We start from the raw sequence: 15,486 nt of genomic DNA on the forward strand, positions 1-15,486 counted from the left end.
AAAATGCATTATTGATATAATTAGCAAATAGAAACTTTACAAACTGCTTTGTATCACAAAATGCCGTTTGCATTTCATACAGGAAAGAGGAATTATAAAAGGAGCAGAGGAATTGAGGAGGCGATTGAGGAGCATCTTCTCCAGCTCCTGAAGGAGCATACAAACATTCCTCCACCACACCATGTGTGTGTGTGTGTGTGTGTGTGTGTGTGTGTGTGTGTGTGTGTGTGTGTGTATATATATATATATATATATATATATATATATATATATATATATATATATATATATATATATATATTTTTTTTTTTTTTTTTTTTTTTTATATATATAAAAATCTGTTTTTGAAAAAAACAAATTATATAAAAAACGATTAAAAAAATATAAAAAATATAAAATAAATATTTAAAAAAAAACTATATAAAAAAAAAATATAATTTTTTTTTTTTAATATAAAAACAAATATAAAATATAAAAACAATTATATAAATATATTTATATATATTCACATTATGCACACACACACACATATATATATATTCACACATATATACATATACTCATGTATATACATACATATATATACACACACACATATATACACACACACACACACACACACACACATTTATACATACACACATATACTTGACGTGAATAGACGAAACTAAACCACCTCATAGCACCCGTTGTCTCAGAGTGGCATCTGACAAATATTAACTCCATACTAACATTGTAATACCGCTCTGTTTCAATTCAATGTAAGCTTTTCAATCTTTGTAAAGGCAGAACACTGAATACATTTAAAAAATAAAAATAAAAAAAAAAAAGAGGAAAATAGATGAAGCGGTTCTTACCAGTAACTCCACTCCAAACAGGATTCCAGAGAGGGCTTTGTCAGGCATCAGCGAGCCCTTGAAGCGCACCACGCCAGGCAGAGGCTCGTCACCAGAGCGCAGCTGTACACGCACCTTGGAACCGTAGGCAATGTCGCGCACGCGCTTTAGCCGGGACTTGTTCCACAGTAGGGTGTAACGCTCCTCGCAGTTGGTGATGGGAAAGAGCAGCTCGGCCAGCTTCTCGTCGACCTCCATGACGTCGCGCTCGTCCAGGCTCACCACCACGATCTGGTCAAGAATGTGCAGGCTCTTCTTGCCCTTGCACGGAGGCAGCGTACGACCCAGACTGTTGCGCTCCTGGCACGCTTGGCCCAGGCTGCCACGTGGGATCCAGAGGGTCTTCTGGGGAGGCTTCTCCAACGTGCACTCCTTCATCACCATGTAGAAGCGCCAGTCCTCCCTGAAGCCCCCACCGGGCTTCTCCTGGCTCCACAAGGCCGAGCTCATGACTGCATGCTAGGCAACAAGGGCAGCATCACAGCAACTGGAGTCTGGAACACAGAAAACAATGTAGATTTCTTTAAATAATGGCCTTGACTAGAATAGACGCCATGTGTCAGTTAAACATCAACACCAACCCCCCTCCATGTCCAAATCTTTTGACTCCACCATACATGTCAGCTTTACAGAAGCGACTTCTGAACAACTGGTGCCAAAGATGTCCATCCATCCATTTTCTCCCGCTTATCCGAGGTCGGGTCGCGGGGCTGTAGCTTTAGCAGGGAAGCCCAGACTTCCCTCTCCCCAGCCACTTCACCCAGCTCTTCCATGGGAATCGCAAGGCGTTCCCAGGCCAGCCGGTATACATAGTCTCTCCAGCGTGTCCTGGGTCGTCCCCGGGGTTTCCTCCCGGTGGGACGTGCAATACTGATGCCACCAAACCGTACCCCATCTACGCCTCGGCTGCGCCTAGAACTTCTGTCCATAAAAGTTATGAACAGAATCAGTGACAAAGGGCAACCTTGGCGGAGTCCAACCCTCACCGGAAACGAGTCCGACTTACTGCCGGCAATGCGGACAAAACACTGACACGGGTCGTACAGAGATCGAAAAGCCCGTATCACGGGGTTCGGTACACCATACTCACGAAGCATCCCCAACAGGACTCTCCGAGGGACACGGTCAAACGCCTTCTCCAAGTCCATAAAACGGACGGAGGGTCCGTTTTGCGAACTTCCCTTGCACCCTCGAGGACCCTGCCGAGGGTGTAGAACTGGTCTACTGTTCCACAGCCAGAACGAAAGCCACACTGCTCCTCCTGAATCTGAGATGCAACTTCCCGACGGACCCACCTCTTCAGCACCCCTGAATAGACCTTACCAGGGAGGCTGAGGAGTGTAATCCCCCTGTAGTTGAAACACAGCCTCTGGTCGCCCTTCTTAACTCATTCCCTGCCAATGCAGTCTAAAGACGTCAATGGCGTTTTTTAGCGGGGATGGGTGGGGTAGGGTCTTGTGCAGTTTGTGTGATCGTCAAGCCTCTGGATAACTGCAATGAGAAATGGCACCCTGTAGAGGGCAACAATCTCTTGAGGTGAACGTCCCTTCCTCAGATTGAAAAAGAGGAAGAAGAATGAGGAGGGGTGCGAGAGACAATGAGAGAAGGCAAAATGAAAAAAATCTAAAAAAAAAAAAAATAAAAATTAAAAAAATTAAAAAATTAAAAAAAGCTTTCGGCACTAGAAATGTATTGCACCAAGGCAAGAAAAATATTCCTGCGACTGACAGGAATGACGCCTTAGATCAGACGGGGGAATAAAGGATGACGTACCGAACCGCAAAATGCCGCCGCTCATACATATGGCGAGATGCTCTCGGCCGCTTGCCGGCTGATCGTCTGCCGACCATGATTTGAATAAATGGGATCTAAATTGTCCGTAGGGTGTGAATGTGAGTATGAATGGTTGTTTGTTTATATGTGCCCTGCGATTAGCTGGCAACCAGTTCAGGGTGTACCCCGCCTCCTGCCCGATGATAGCTGGGATAGACTCCAGCACTCCCGCGACCCTTGTGAGGATAAGCGGCTCAAGTAAATGGATGAATGGATGGATCAGAAATCGTCAAGATGAGTGAACTCCCTTTCGGATAGCCAGCCGAGCTTCATCGCGAGCTTCCTCCGACAAAGGCGAAGATGAAGGTAACTCGTTTGTAGCTCGCATTAGTTACATTTAGCGAGCAAATACGCTCATTCAATCCTTGTTACACAAAAACATAATTTAGTCCCACTAGTTTACATTACAATGTAACATCTGTTGCTAGTACTGATGTGAATTTTCCATTTCGTCCATCTTGCAGGGATTCAACGCCGACGAGTCGAACGTCTTTTACGATTGCAACGAACTAATGTGTTGGTTTTTTCCAAAACACGTCATCAATAAAAAGTATTCTCTAGTAATCATATGTATTTTAAAACTCCCAGGTGATGCATCCAGCAGACGTTCGACTCCCATTCCAGTATGCAGTGCAGACAAAAAAGGTAATTGAAAGCTTTTTATTTTCCTCCACGTCCCACAACAGCAATTTTAACAATGTATTTTTACAGTAATAGTTATATGTCCGAACTGCACAGGTTGTGCTTCGAGCAGAAGTAATGATTGATTTCAAGGAGAATGACAACCACACAAGATCCCATTCACTGCCAACAGAAGAATAAAATCCATGTGGATAAAATTTTGCTCGATTTTATGCGTAAGGTAATAAAAATCTGGACTATTGAGCAAACGGTAGAGGAAAATTTGGAGGAAAAAAGTGCAAGTGTGGTAGCCCCATTTGTTCATGCATTTTGTCTAATGTAAATTCTGTACATAGTTATACTTGGAAATAAATATTTTTTCTGTCAAAAGTACTTTCTCAGTGTTGTTTTATGTTCAGATGTTTGAGATTTTCACAAAAGAAAAAAAAATATTGGTGTCAAAGTCAATGTTCTGCTTTATGCGTCTGCTTTCACAAAAAGGCTGTTTTCTCCGTTTTTTTCTTCCAGAAACAGATTTGGCTGAAAGTAGCCTATATTTGACTGCTGATTACTAAAGAACAGTATTAGTTAGAGACAAACTTTTTTTTTTTTCCTGGTGAAAGAAGAGGTGGCACGGTGGACGAGTGGTTAGAGCGTCTGCCTCACAGTTCTGAGGAGCGGGGTTCAATCCACGGGCACGCCTGTTTGGAGTTTGCATGTTCTCCCCGTGCCTGCGTGGGTTTTCTCCGGGCACTCTGGTTTCCTCCCACATCCCAAAAACATGCATGGCAGGTTGATTGACAACTCTAAATTGCCCGTAGGTGTGAATGTGAGAGCGAATGGTTGTTTGTTTGTATGTGCCCTGCGATTGGCTGGCAACCAGTTCAAGGTGTACCCCGCCTCCTGCCCGATGTTAGCTGGGATAGGCTACAGCACGCCCTCGACCCAAGTGAGGAGAAGCGGCTCAGATAATTGATGGATGGATGAAAGAAGAGTCTGATCTTTCCTTTGGTGGTTTTGTTGTTTACATCATCATAGTACATAATATTCTGTGGGGCTGGAAAAATCAGCGGAATTACTCGAAAATGCCTGGCAGTCTCGGAGTTGAGGAGCTGGCAGTGAATGAATTAAAAAGGGTACCACCACCCCAGTCTGCTAATATCGAGTGACTGTCCCCGATATCCACACGATGTTGGAGAGGACTCATGGGAAGGCATGTTGGTGGAATTGAGGAGGTCTTTGAAGTATTGTCCCGACCGATTCACAACGTCCCTAGTCAAGGTCAGCAGGGCTTCCCCCTCCTGAGACGCCGGATGGTGGACCAGACTTTCCTCTAAGCCGTCTGTAAGTCTTTCCCCATGGCCTCACCGAACTCCTCCCACGTGTTTTTTTCCTCAGCGACCACCAAAGCTGCGTTCCGCTTGGCCAGCCGGTACCCATCAGCTGCCTCAGGACTCCCACAGGCCAAACATGTCTGATAGGACTCCTTCTTCAGCTTGACGGCATCACTCACCGCTAGTGTCCACTAACCAGTTCGGGGGTTACCGTCACGACAAGCACCGACCACCTTACGGCCACAGCTCCGGTCGGCCGCCTAAGCAGTGGAGGCGCGGAACATGCTCCACTCGGACTCAATGTCAACCGCCCTACCCCTGGAAGTGGGTGATGTTCTGCCGGAGTTGACAGCTCTGCCCCCCTCTCCACCAGCGTGTCCAAGAGATGCGGCCGTAAATAGGATTACACGACCACAAAGTCGATCATCGAACTGCGGCCTCGGGTGTCCTGGTGCCAAGTGCACATATGGACACCCTTATGCTTGAAAATGGGGTTCGTTATGGACAATCCGTGATGAGCACAGAAGTCCAATAGGTTCTGATCGGGGGTGGCCGTTCCTCACAATCATGCCCTTCCAGGTCTCACTGTCATTGCCCACGTGAGCATTGAAGTCCCCCAGCAAAACGATGGAGTCCCCAGCGGGAGCGCTCTGCAGCAACCCATCCAAGGGCTCCAAAAAGGATGGCTTTCGGCTCATTTTGGAATCCCAATCCGGTATATGCGCAACTTACTTCCACATTCAAGAAAACGGCTATAAGCATTTTCCTCCCGATAAGTCAATGTTCCATCATATCAATTATAAAGATGAAACTGTTGAATAAAATAGAACTGCTGTTTGGTGCATAGTCACAAACAACAGTTAGGTTGCATCCTCCAACCCGAAGGCAGAGGGAGGCTACCCTCTCATCCACCGGGTTCCACTGGGGTGAACCCCAATGTTCAAGCGCAGAGTCAGGGAACAATAAGTATACCGACCCCTGCTCGGCGCCTCTCACTGTCGGCAACACCAGAATGGAAAGGAGTCCAACCCCTCTCGAGAGGACTGGTACCAGAGCCCATGCTGTGCGTGGAGGCGAGCCCGACTATGTCGAGTCGGAACTTCTCTTCTAACTTCTAAATGGATGTGGGTTTCCCTTGCACGGGGGGTCCAAGGGAAACCTACATCCATTTATTTTATTCATCATATGGGGTCTTTAAGCCGTGCATTGTCTCGTCCCTCACTAAGGACCTGTTTGCCATGGTGACCCTGCCAGGGGCATACATCCCCAGACAACTTAGCTACTAGGATCATTGGAATACACAAACCCCTCCACCACGATAAGGTGACGGCTCAGGGAGGGGTACCACTATGTGCTTTACTATAACTGACAGATCCAAGCATCACTGTAGACATTTTTACCACAACACACTTCCTGTGGAACACACATGGAATCTGTAAACCTGACAAATATTAGCCTGGGTTGTTCATGGAAGTTACGGAGAGTCTTTGCCGAATGTGTATGTACACACGCACTTACAGTGATTTTTTTTCCAACATCAAATCAGCTATAAGCAGAGGTGCACATATGTGGTGTGCAGGTGCGCACAATACATTAAAAGCAAACCACATTCAAGTGTCAGTGCTAGTGTTGTCCCGATAACCAAAATCTGACTTGTGAAGTTGACAAACATTAGCCTAGGTTGTCCATGGAAGTTACGGAGAGTCTTTGCCAAATGTGTATGTATACAAGCACTTCCAGTGTGTTTTTTCAACAGCAAATCAGCTATAAGCAGGGGGGCACATACAGTGGGTACGGAAAGTTTTCAGACCCCCTTTTTTTCCACTCTGTTATATTGCAGCCATTTGTTAAAATCATTTAAGTTCATTTTTTTCTCATTAATGTAAACACAGCCCCCCATATTGAAATTTTTGCTGCTTTATTAAAAAAAAAAAAAAAGAAATATCACACAGCATTCAGACCCTTTGCTGTGACACTTTATTTAACTCAGGTGCTGTCCATTTCTTGGGATCATCCTTAAGATGGTTCTACACCTTCATTGGACTCCAGCTCTGTTTGATTATACTGATTGGACTTGAATAGGAAAGCCACACCCGTCTATATAAGACCTTACAGCTCACAGTGCATGTCAGAGCAAATGAGAATCATGAGGTCAAAGGAACTGCCTAAAGAGCTCAGCGACAGAATTGTGGCAAGGCACAGAACTGGCCAAAGTTACAAAAACATTTCTGCTGCACTTAAGGTTCCTAAGAGCACAGTAGCCTCCATAGTCCTTAAATGGAAGACGTTTGGGACTATCAGAACCCTTCCTAGAGCTGGCTGTCCGGCCAAACTGAGCAGCAGGGGAGAAGAGCCTTGGTGAAAGAGGTAGAGAAGAACCCAAAGATCACTGTGGCTGACCTCCAGAGATGCAGTCGGGAGATGGGCAAAAGTTCTAGAATGTCAACCATCACTCCAGCCCTCCACCAGTCGGGGCTTTATGGCAGAGTAGCTCGACGGAAGCCTCTCCTCAGTGCAAGACATATGAAAGCCTGCATGGAGTTTGCTCAAAATAAAATACACCTGAAAGACCCCAAGATGGTGAGAAATAAGATTTTGTGATCTGATGAGACCAAGATAGAAATTGTTGGCCTTAATTCTAAGTTGCATGTGTGGAGAAAACCAGGCACTGCTCATCACCTGTCCAATGTAGTCCCAACAGTGAAGCATTGTGGTGGCAGCATCTTGTCGTGGGGGTGTTTTTCATCTGCAGGGACAGGACGACTTGTTGCAATCGAAGGAAAGATGAATGCGGCCAATTACAGTGATATCCTGGATGAAAATCTTCTCCAGAGTGCTCAGAACCTCAGACTGGGCTGAAGGTTCACCTTCAAAAAATACAATGACCCTAACCACACAACTAAAATACCAAAGGAGTGGCTTCAGAACAACTCTGTGACTGTTCTTGAATGGCACAGCAAGAGCCCTGACTTAAACCCAATTGAGCATCTCTGGAAAGACCTGAAAATGGCTGCCCACCAATGTTCACCATCCAACCTGACAGAACTGGAGAGGATCTGCAAGGAGGAATGGCAGACGATCCCCAAATCCAGGTGTGAAAAATTTGTTGCATCATTCCCAAAAAGACTCATGGCTGTATTAGCTCAAAACGGTGCTTCTACGAAATACTGAACAAAGGGTCTGAATACTTATGGCTGTGTGATATTTCAGTTTTTCTTTTTTAATAAATCTGCAAATATTTCAACAATATTTGCTTGAACGCCATGCTCCTTGTGTACATTCTTCAGGTGCTCGATCAAATTTGTTGTGTTGAAGCATTTGGATGACGTTCCCCACGACGTACTTCAGTTGTGCACACACTGTAAATAACGTCCGTGTTGTTTGTCTGAGACACCACAAAATAGTCCCACACAGACGTGTTTTTTCACCGAAAGGGTTGAAAAAACTTTATTGGCCGTCAGATAGTTACATTACTGCGCTACAAGACACGTGACAAGGCTAAAAATAAACTAGCTATTGGATTCATACGCGACTAAGACGCGTATGTATCCAAGACGGGGAGTTAAAATGCTAATTATCGGCCGATACCGCCGATCAGATCGGCGTAAACTCTAATTTTAAATAACAGTAGTATTTACTAGGATTTCCCTATGATGTATACAGCATAAAACGTTTTTATATTTGAAAAAACTAATTGTTTTTTGTTTCTTATTTCTTTCTAATCAATAAACAGGCACTGCGCGGCTAACTGATTTTAGGACCCTAGCCACTGGCCGCACGCTGTAAAAAAAAATTAGGTGTTGGCTCAAAGTTTAAAAAAATATTTATATACATTTCCACGGATATTTTGAAAGCCAGCTATTGGGTATATGCCACATCTAGCTAAGTAGGGATATATGTGCTCCCCCTTAACGACAGATTTAAGTTTTGGTAGTTGAATAAATATTTTTTTTTTAAATAAATGAATAATCGTGTTTATTAATCATGATTTCAATATCAATCAAATAATCTTTATTTATTATTTTTCCATAATCGCACAGCTCTAGTGAAGCATCCCCTCCCCCTTCACACTGTGCAGGAACACAAGAGCTGCGAAGCAAACCTAAACAAACATGTCAGATCATATAACCAATAGCACTGACCACAAATAAATTTAAACATTTACAGCGAATCCATAGATTGTATTGGCAGTGATTGACAGATCTCACTCATGGATTGCTACCAGAATCGGCAGCATAAAACATCCCTAATTATACATCATGTGCACAACATCGAGACAAGATAAAGCATCGTTGGAATGTCAACGCTCAGTAAATATTTTTATAACTTTGCAATTGATTTATTCTTTGAAGCATTATTATTAATGTGTGCAATTGCAATGCCTTGATTTTAGTGATGTCAATACAGAGACATCGCCATGAAGCCAATTGTACTACTAATGTTTTAAAGTGGCTTAAACAATAGTGTAAAAGACGGTAAATACGAAATAATCACTAAAACTTAACGTATTATGTCATGATATACAGGGCCAGTACAAGTTCTGATAGGGCCACCACAACTTGGCTCATGGGGGTCCTGTCAAAAAGGTTTAACGTTGGACCCTACTGTAAATCATTTTATTTTGAAGGAAATGTTGTAGTAGTTTGAAATTATATTATACTGGTTTGAGACACTCTCAAGTCGGGGATTTGGTAGCTAACCCCTAAGAATAGCGAATGTCAACTCCTCGTAATTGTCATTACTTAGCTTTTTTTATTTGTGTGTGTGTGTGTGTGGTGTGTAGGGGGGGGGAGACAACAACCGTAAACCAAAGCTAAAAAGGCTTCCCCCCAATTGAGTGCCTTACCCCTTTAGGACGCCTGGTGCTCTCTGCAGTTGAGTAAATCAACAACAAATTGATAGGGATTATGTTGAACAGCTCGGATCAGATCATTTTAATATGTTAAAAAAAATAATAATAATAATAAGCAGCGAGAAGGGTGCGACGCATGGATTTCCCCTCGCGCCTAAGTCCACTGTCAACACACCATATCCGCCTGGAGTGGTGACGAATGACTTGAAGACTTTTAACACGACAAACCCCGTAAATGTGACATCAAAGCTTAATGACACTATCACGCGTTATTGAAACGCGAGCAGGTTATCGTTCGCCGATATGACAGCAAGCCCCCCCCCTCCCGCTTCGCAACGCTTGCCTGTTAGCCAAGTCAACCTACCGCGGGATGACTCTCGCCAAGAAAACGGCAACCACACAGCATGTCTTACCTTTTATTCGGAGTTAGTTGAGAGGTTATCGGGTGATGTGTCACGTCGCAATGTCCATCATTCCAATTCGGCGCGAGGTCTCCAAAATTAAGCCTGAACGCCGCCGTTGTCACCTCTGCTTACCTAAACGGAAGGCTAATGCTAATGTGCTCGCAGCTACCCAACCGGCTATATAATGTGTAATCAGGCTAAAGTGAGGTAAACTGTCAACCCGACAGCGAGCATGTCGACGAGGGACCGCCGCGGTCTACGACATACGAACGACATTTAGGGAAATATATATATTTCAAAATTCATTCAGTATTACGTTGCTGCGTATATTATATAGTATTTACATGAGACGACTTCATGTAACCTGGTGTACAACGTCATCAAAATGCGGCTTGCTAATTGGTGGAGAATGTTTTTCTTGGGACGCTGATTGGCTGATGTTCGTTCCTATACGAGTCAGTGGGGGTTTCCCATCAGGGTTGAACTGTGTAGTTAGGGTGCATCGTAGTTTCACAGTGGGCTGAGCTGAGACAGAAAAAAACTTGTAAGAATAATTAATAATAATAATAGTATTAATAATAATAATAAATACCTGTTGAAGTATAAAAATGCTGTGGTTTCTGAATGAAAGGCCACACGCAACAATTTATATTTTGCTTGAATACAAATAAATAAGCGGTTATTTAGACCAGCATTTTCCGAGTTGCAAAGGGTCTTTATTAATTTAATTCTGTTTTATGTGAAAATGGAAGGATGGATGGATGTTCAAATTTGATTCAAACATGGAAAATGTCTGTAATTTCAGAAAAAGCACACAAATAGTGACCTTCGCTATAATTGATATTGTGCCTCTATTTAACATTTCAATGTGTTATCCTTTTGAACAGAAATAACACCACCCCCCAAATATCTGTGCCCCCTTTCATAAGCAGGTGCCATTACCCTCATAGGTTAACACCGCCAGCAGAGCAGGCATGGCATCCGTAAATCTTAGGTTTAAAGTTAAAGACAATGCAGCACAGATTATTAAAAGAAAAACGTCTGGCACTCTGCAGTTGAGTAAAAACGGTATACACTGCTGTGTTTTCTACAAGAGCGCAATACATGATCAAATTTGTCAATATCTTTACTATTAAGAGTAAAAGGGATTGTATTAATATTGACAATTGTATGATACATTATGATATGGTATGTAATCACATCACCACTTACAATTACAATAGAAAAGCAAAAACACATTTTATGTTCATAAATAACCAACTAGTCTGTCTTCCATCTATATTACATACATAAAAGTGTGAACACTGGCCAAGCAAAGTTATCACATTTATTGTAATTTTTATAAATATTAAACAAAAACACTAGAAGATGAGTCTTGATTCACGTCGTGTCATCTCCTCCACCTCCTCGGGGCTCAGGTGATTGTTCCTCAACCTGCAAAACACATGCATCATCAATGCAAGGAGGATGCACTGATTGTATAGGATAGTGGTGGGCAAAGTATGCCTGTGGGCTACATGCGGTCCGCTCTGTTCTTAAATCCAGTCCGCCGAACATCTCCACTATCAAGAGTGCTGTAATATCTATTTGATCAATGTAGCCCTTTTCCTAAAATTGCTTAACTAAATATTAGTTTTTCTTTATTTAAATCATTAAATAATTGGTTAATGCATTTAGTATGAATAATAAAATATAACGTATTGGTCACATAAACAATTTGACATAGATGTTTAACATGTTTTATTAATAATATTAAATAATTGGTTAATTTATAAGTTGTGAATAATAAAATAAACCAGTCAAATAAACCAGCCATCCATCCATTTTGAATACCGCTTATTCTCAGTATGATTGCAGTGTGCTGGCACCTGTCTGAGCTGACTTTGGGTAAGAGGCAGAGTACACAGTGGACTGGTCACGAGCCAATCACAGGGCACATAGATAACAAACAACTTTTCACACACACATTCATACCAAAGGACAATTTAGAGTATTCGATTAATCCAACATGCATGTTTTGGAATGTGGGAGGAAACCGGAGTACCTACGCAGAGCAGCTGTGACTACACAAGTAGCTTTCCACGACTAAGGAGTGATTGTGGAGTGAATGAATAATGCGTGCAATTATAAGGCATCTATGAGTCCCTTGAAAAGCACTATATGAGTCGAATGCATTATCATTATTATTATTATTTACTTGCAGAAAACCCATGCAAGCGCAGGGAAAACATGCAAACTCCACAAACCAAGGCTGGAGCCCGGATTTGAAACCCCAGCACTGTGAGGTGGATGTGCTAACCACTCATCCACAGTAAGATAAACATTGTTTTTTAGTTCATCAGATTTTGATGTAATAAAATTTGGGAAAAAACACACCCAACATTTTTTTAAAATTAAATAATTGTTAAATTAATTATATTTTAATAAATTAGAAATACAGTATTAAAATAATGAATTATTAATAATTAGATTTATTTACCTTTCTATTTATTTTCATTAAATATTTGGAAATATTTGGCTTTCATGCATGCATGCACGCGTCATGCTTCCCGGCTTCAACATTCATCGAGCGGACCGCGACATGGAATCATCGGGGAAAACGAAGGGCGGCGGGATATGCCTCCATATCAACGAAAAATGGTGTACGGACGTCACGGTGCTCAGCACACACTGCAGCCCGCATTTGGAGTGGCTGTTTTTGAACTGTAAACCATTCTACTCCCCACGTGAGTTTGCATCGTTTATACTGGCTGGAGTCTATATTACACCGCAAGCTAACACGAACGCCGCATTGCTAACGCTCGCCGAACAAGTCAATGAAATTGAAAAAAAAACACCCGGACTCACCCCTCATTATTCTCGGGGACTTTAACAAAGCTAAACTCAACCACGAACTCCCTAAATACAAGCAGCACATCGACTGTCCTACCAGGGAAAATAATACTTTAGACCACTGCTACACTACGGTAAAAAACGCATACCGTGCTATACCTCGTGCAGCCCTGGGCTCGTCTGATCACTGCTTAATTCACTTAATACCGACGTACAAGCAAGAACTTAAATGTGCGAAGCCTACAGTGAAAACAGTCAAAAAGTGGACCAATGAAGCCAAGATGGAACTTCAAAGCTGTTTAGACTGCACAGACTGGACTGTCTTTGAAAATTCAGCTGGTAGCCTGGATGAATATACGGACACTGTCACATCCTATATCAGTTTCTGTGAAGAGGTTTGTGTCCCAACAAAATCATTTCGGACATTCAACAACCACATGCCGTGGTTCACTGCTAAACTTAAGCAGCTTCGCCAAGCTAAGGAAGATGCATATCAGAGCGGGGACAGGGCCCTGTATAATCGAGCTAGAAACCAGCTTACTAAAGAAATTAACATTGCAAAGAGGATCTATGCAGCAAAGTTGGAAAAACAGTTTAGCTCGAACGACTCAACATCAGTCTGGCATGCATTCCAATCGCTGACTAATTACAAGCGACGATCCCCCCAAGCTGAGAACAATAGCACACTAGCCAACGACTTGAATACCTTCTATTGCAGATTTGAAAAGGACAGTTTCACTCCACACACCCACCCGGCCGCACCCGCGACCACAACCACACCTCTGACTTCTGCGTTAACCATCCATGAACAGGATGTGAGACGCATCTTCAAACAACAGAAGATTAACAAAGCGGCAGGACCGGACCATGTATCCCCATCCTGCCTCAAAGTCTGCGCGGACCAGCTCGCTCCAGTCTTCACTCAGATCTTCAACAGATCTTTGGAAACGTGCGAAGTTCCATCCTGTTTCAAACGCTCCACCATCATTCCAGTCCCCAAGAAACCTGCAATCTCTGGTCTGAATGACTACAGGCCTGTTGCTTTGACATCTGTGGTCATGAAGTCCTTTGAACGTCTCGTGCTGGACCACCTCAAGAGTGTCACAGGTCCCCTGCTGGACCCCCTGCAGTTTGCCTACCAAGCGAACAGGTCTGCGGATGATGCAGTCAACATGGGACTGCACTTCATCCTAGAACACCTCGACAGTGCAGGGACCTACGCGAGGATCCTGTTCGTGGACTTCAGCTCAGCGTTCAACACCATCATCCATGAACTCCTTTCAACCAAGCTTCTCCAGCTCAGCGTCTCACCTGCCATCTGCCAGTGGATTTACAGCTTTCTGACGGGCAGGACACAGCAGGTCAGGCTGGGGGAGGCCACCTCATCCACACGCAGCATCAGCACTGGGGCGCCCCAAGGTTGTGTCCTCTCTCCGCTGCTCTTCTCTCTCTACACGAACGACTGCACCTCAGCGAACCCGACTGTCAAGCTCCTGAAGTTTGCAGATGACACCACTGTCATCGGCCTCATCGAGGACGGTGACGAGTCTGCATATCGACAGGAAGCGGAGCGGCTGGAGCTGTGGTGCGGCCGACACAACCTGGAGCTGAACACGCTCAAGACGGTAGAGATGATCGTGGACTTCAGGAGGCATCCTTCGCCACAGCTGCCCCTCACGTTGTCCAGCTGCCTTGTGTCAACCGTCGAGACCTTCAAGTTCCTGGGAATTACAATCTCTCAGGACCTGAAGTGGGCGACCAACATCAACTCCGTCCTCAAAAAGGCCCAGCAGAGGATGTACTTCCTGCGGCTTCTGAGAAAGCACGGCCTGCCACCGGAGCTGCTGAGACAGTTCTACACAGCGGTCATCGAATCGGTCCTGTGTTCTTTCATCACAGTCTGGTTTGGTGCTGCTACAAAAAAGGACAAACTCCAACTGCAACGGACAATCAAAACTGCTGAAAGGATTGTCGGTACCCCCCTACCCACCATTGAGGACTTGCACGCTGCCAGAATTAAGACAAGGGCGTGCAAAATCCTCTCGGACCGTCTGCACCCCGGTCACCAGCTCTTCCAGCTCCTTCCCTCAGGTAGGCGCTACCGATCAACGCAAACTAGAACTAGTAGACATTCCAACACCTTCTTCCCTCTTGCGATCAACTTCTTAAACACCTAACCTATAATTCCATTACAATAAGCTGGCAGTTTTTGACTTGAGTTTGTTGTCACATTTCTGTGGGGCCAATTATGTATTACTGTAGTTGTCTCGCCATGCTGCACTATTTGCATATACTGGCCACTCATGCCAGAGTAGCATCTGCTCCATTTGCACACTGATTGAGGAGTATCTGTAACATTTGCACAACCGACATTGTCCCAGATGATCGCACTACTCGTCACTTTAAACCGCATACACTCCTTGAAGTCTCAGCGCCCTTTGCACAATGGTCATTGCACCGGACTATCGCAATATTAGTCATTGGAACTGGTCTAAGTGCTAGAGGAGAGAGAGACTCTGCATCTTTTTGCATAATTGTTTTTTGTCAATGTCTTTATGTCCGCAAAGTGTTCTGTTGTACTAGAGCGGCTCCAACTACCGGAGACAAATTCCTTGTGTGTTTTGGACATACTTGGCAAATAAAGATGATTCTGATTCTGATAAAAAAAATGGGTGGGTTGCATCAGGAGCGCATTCGGTGTAAAAACTAATAAA

At 43.8% G+C, this 15,486-nt stretch overlaps 2 protein-coding genes across 10 annotated transcripts in view; both read right to left on the bottom strand.

Moving 5' to 3' along the window:
* cylda (cylindromatosis (turban tumor syndrome), a) overlaps window positions 1–10,340 on the bottom strand; it is a 53,168-nt gene extending 42,828 nt beyond the window's left edge. For 2 of the 4 annotated variants that reach the window (XM_061669021.1, XM_061669038.1), the window contains exons 1-2: window positions 9,950–10,339; window positions 858–1,390 (exon numbers count right to left, since the gene is read on the bottom strand). In XM_061669021.1, coding sequence (XP_061525005.1) covers window positions 858–1,346 — 489 coding nt within the window. In that variant the 5' untranslated portion in view covers window positions 1,347–1,390; window positions 9,950–10,339. Of the gene's footprint in view, window positions 1–857; window positions 1,391–9,530; window positions 9,799–9,949 lie in introns of those variants that run through there. The other 2 variants (XM_061669031.1, XM_061669046.1) reach the window with 2 other exon arrangements.
* A 710-nt stretch (window positions 10,341–11,050) lies between these two features.
* Window positions 11,051–15,486, bottom strand: part of nod2 (nucleotide-binding oligomerization domain containing 2) — a 34,069-nt gene continuing 29,633 nt past the window's right edge. For 4 of the 6 annotated variants that reach the window (XM_061668973.1, XM_061668965.1, XM_061669009.1 and 1 more), the window contains one exon: window positions 11,051–11,374. In XM_061668973.1, the coding sequence (XP_061524957.1) occupies window positions 11,302–11,374 (73 nt within the window). In that variant the 3' untranslated portion in view covers window positions 11,051–11,301. The remainder of the gene's footprint in view (window positions 11,375–15,486) is intronic. The other 2 variants (XM_061668991.1, XM_061669000.1) reach the window with 2 other exon arrangements.

Source organism: Phycodurus eques, chromosome 2 (genome assembly GCF_024500275.1).
Source record: "Phycodurus eques isolate BA_2022a chromosome 2, UOR_Pequ_1.1, whole genome shotgun sequence".
NCBI lineage: Eukaryota > Metazoa > Chordata > Actinopteri > Syngnathiformes > Syngnathidae > Phycodurus > Phycodurus eques.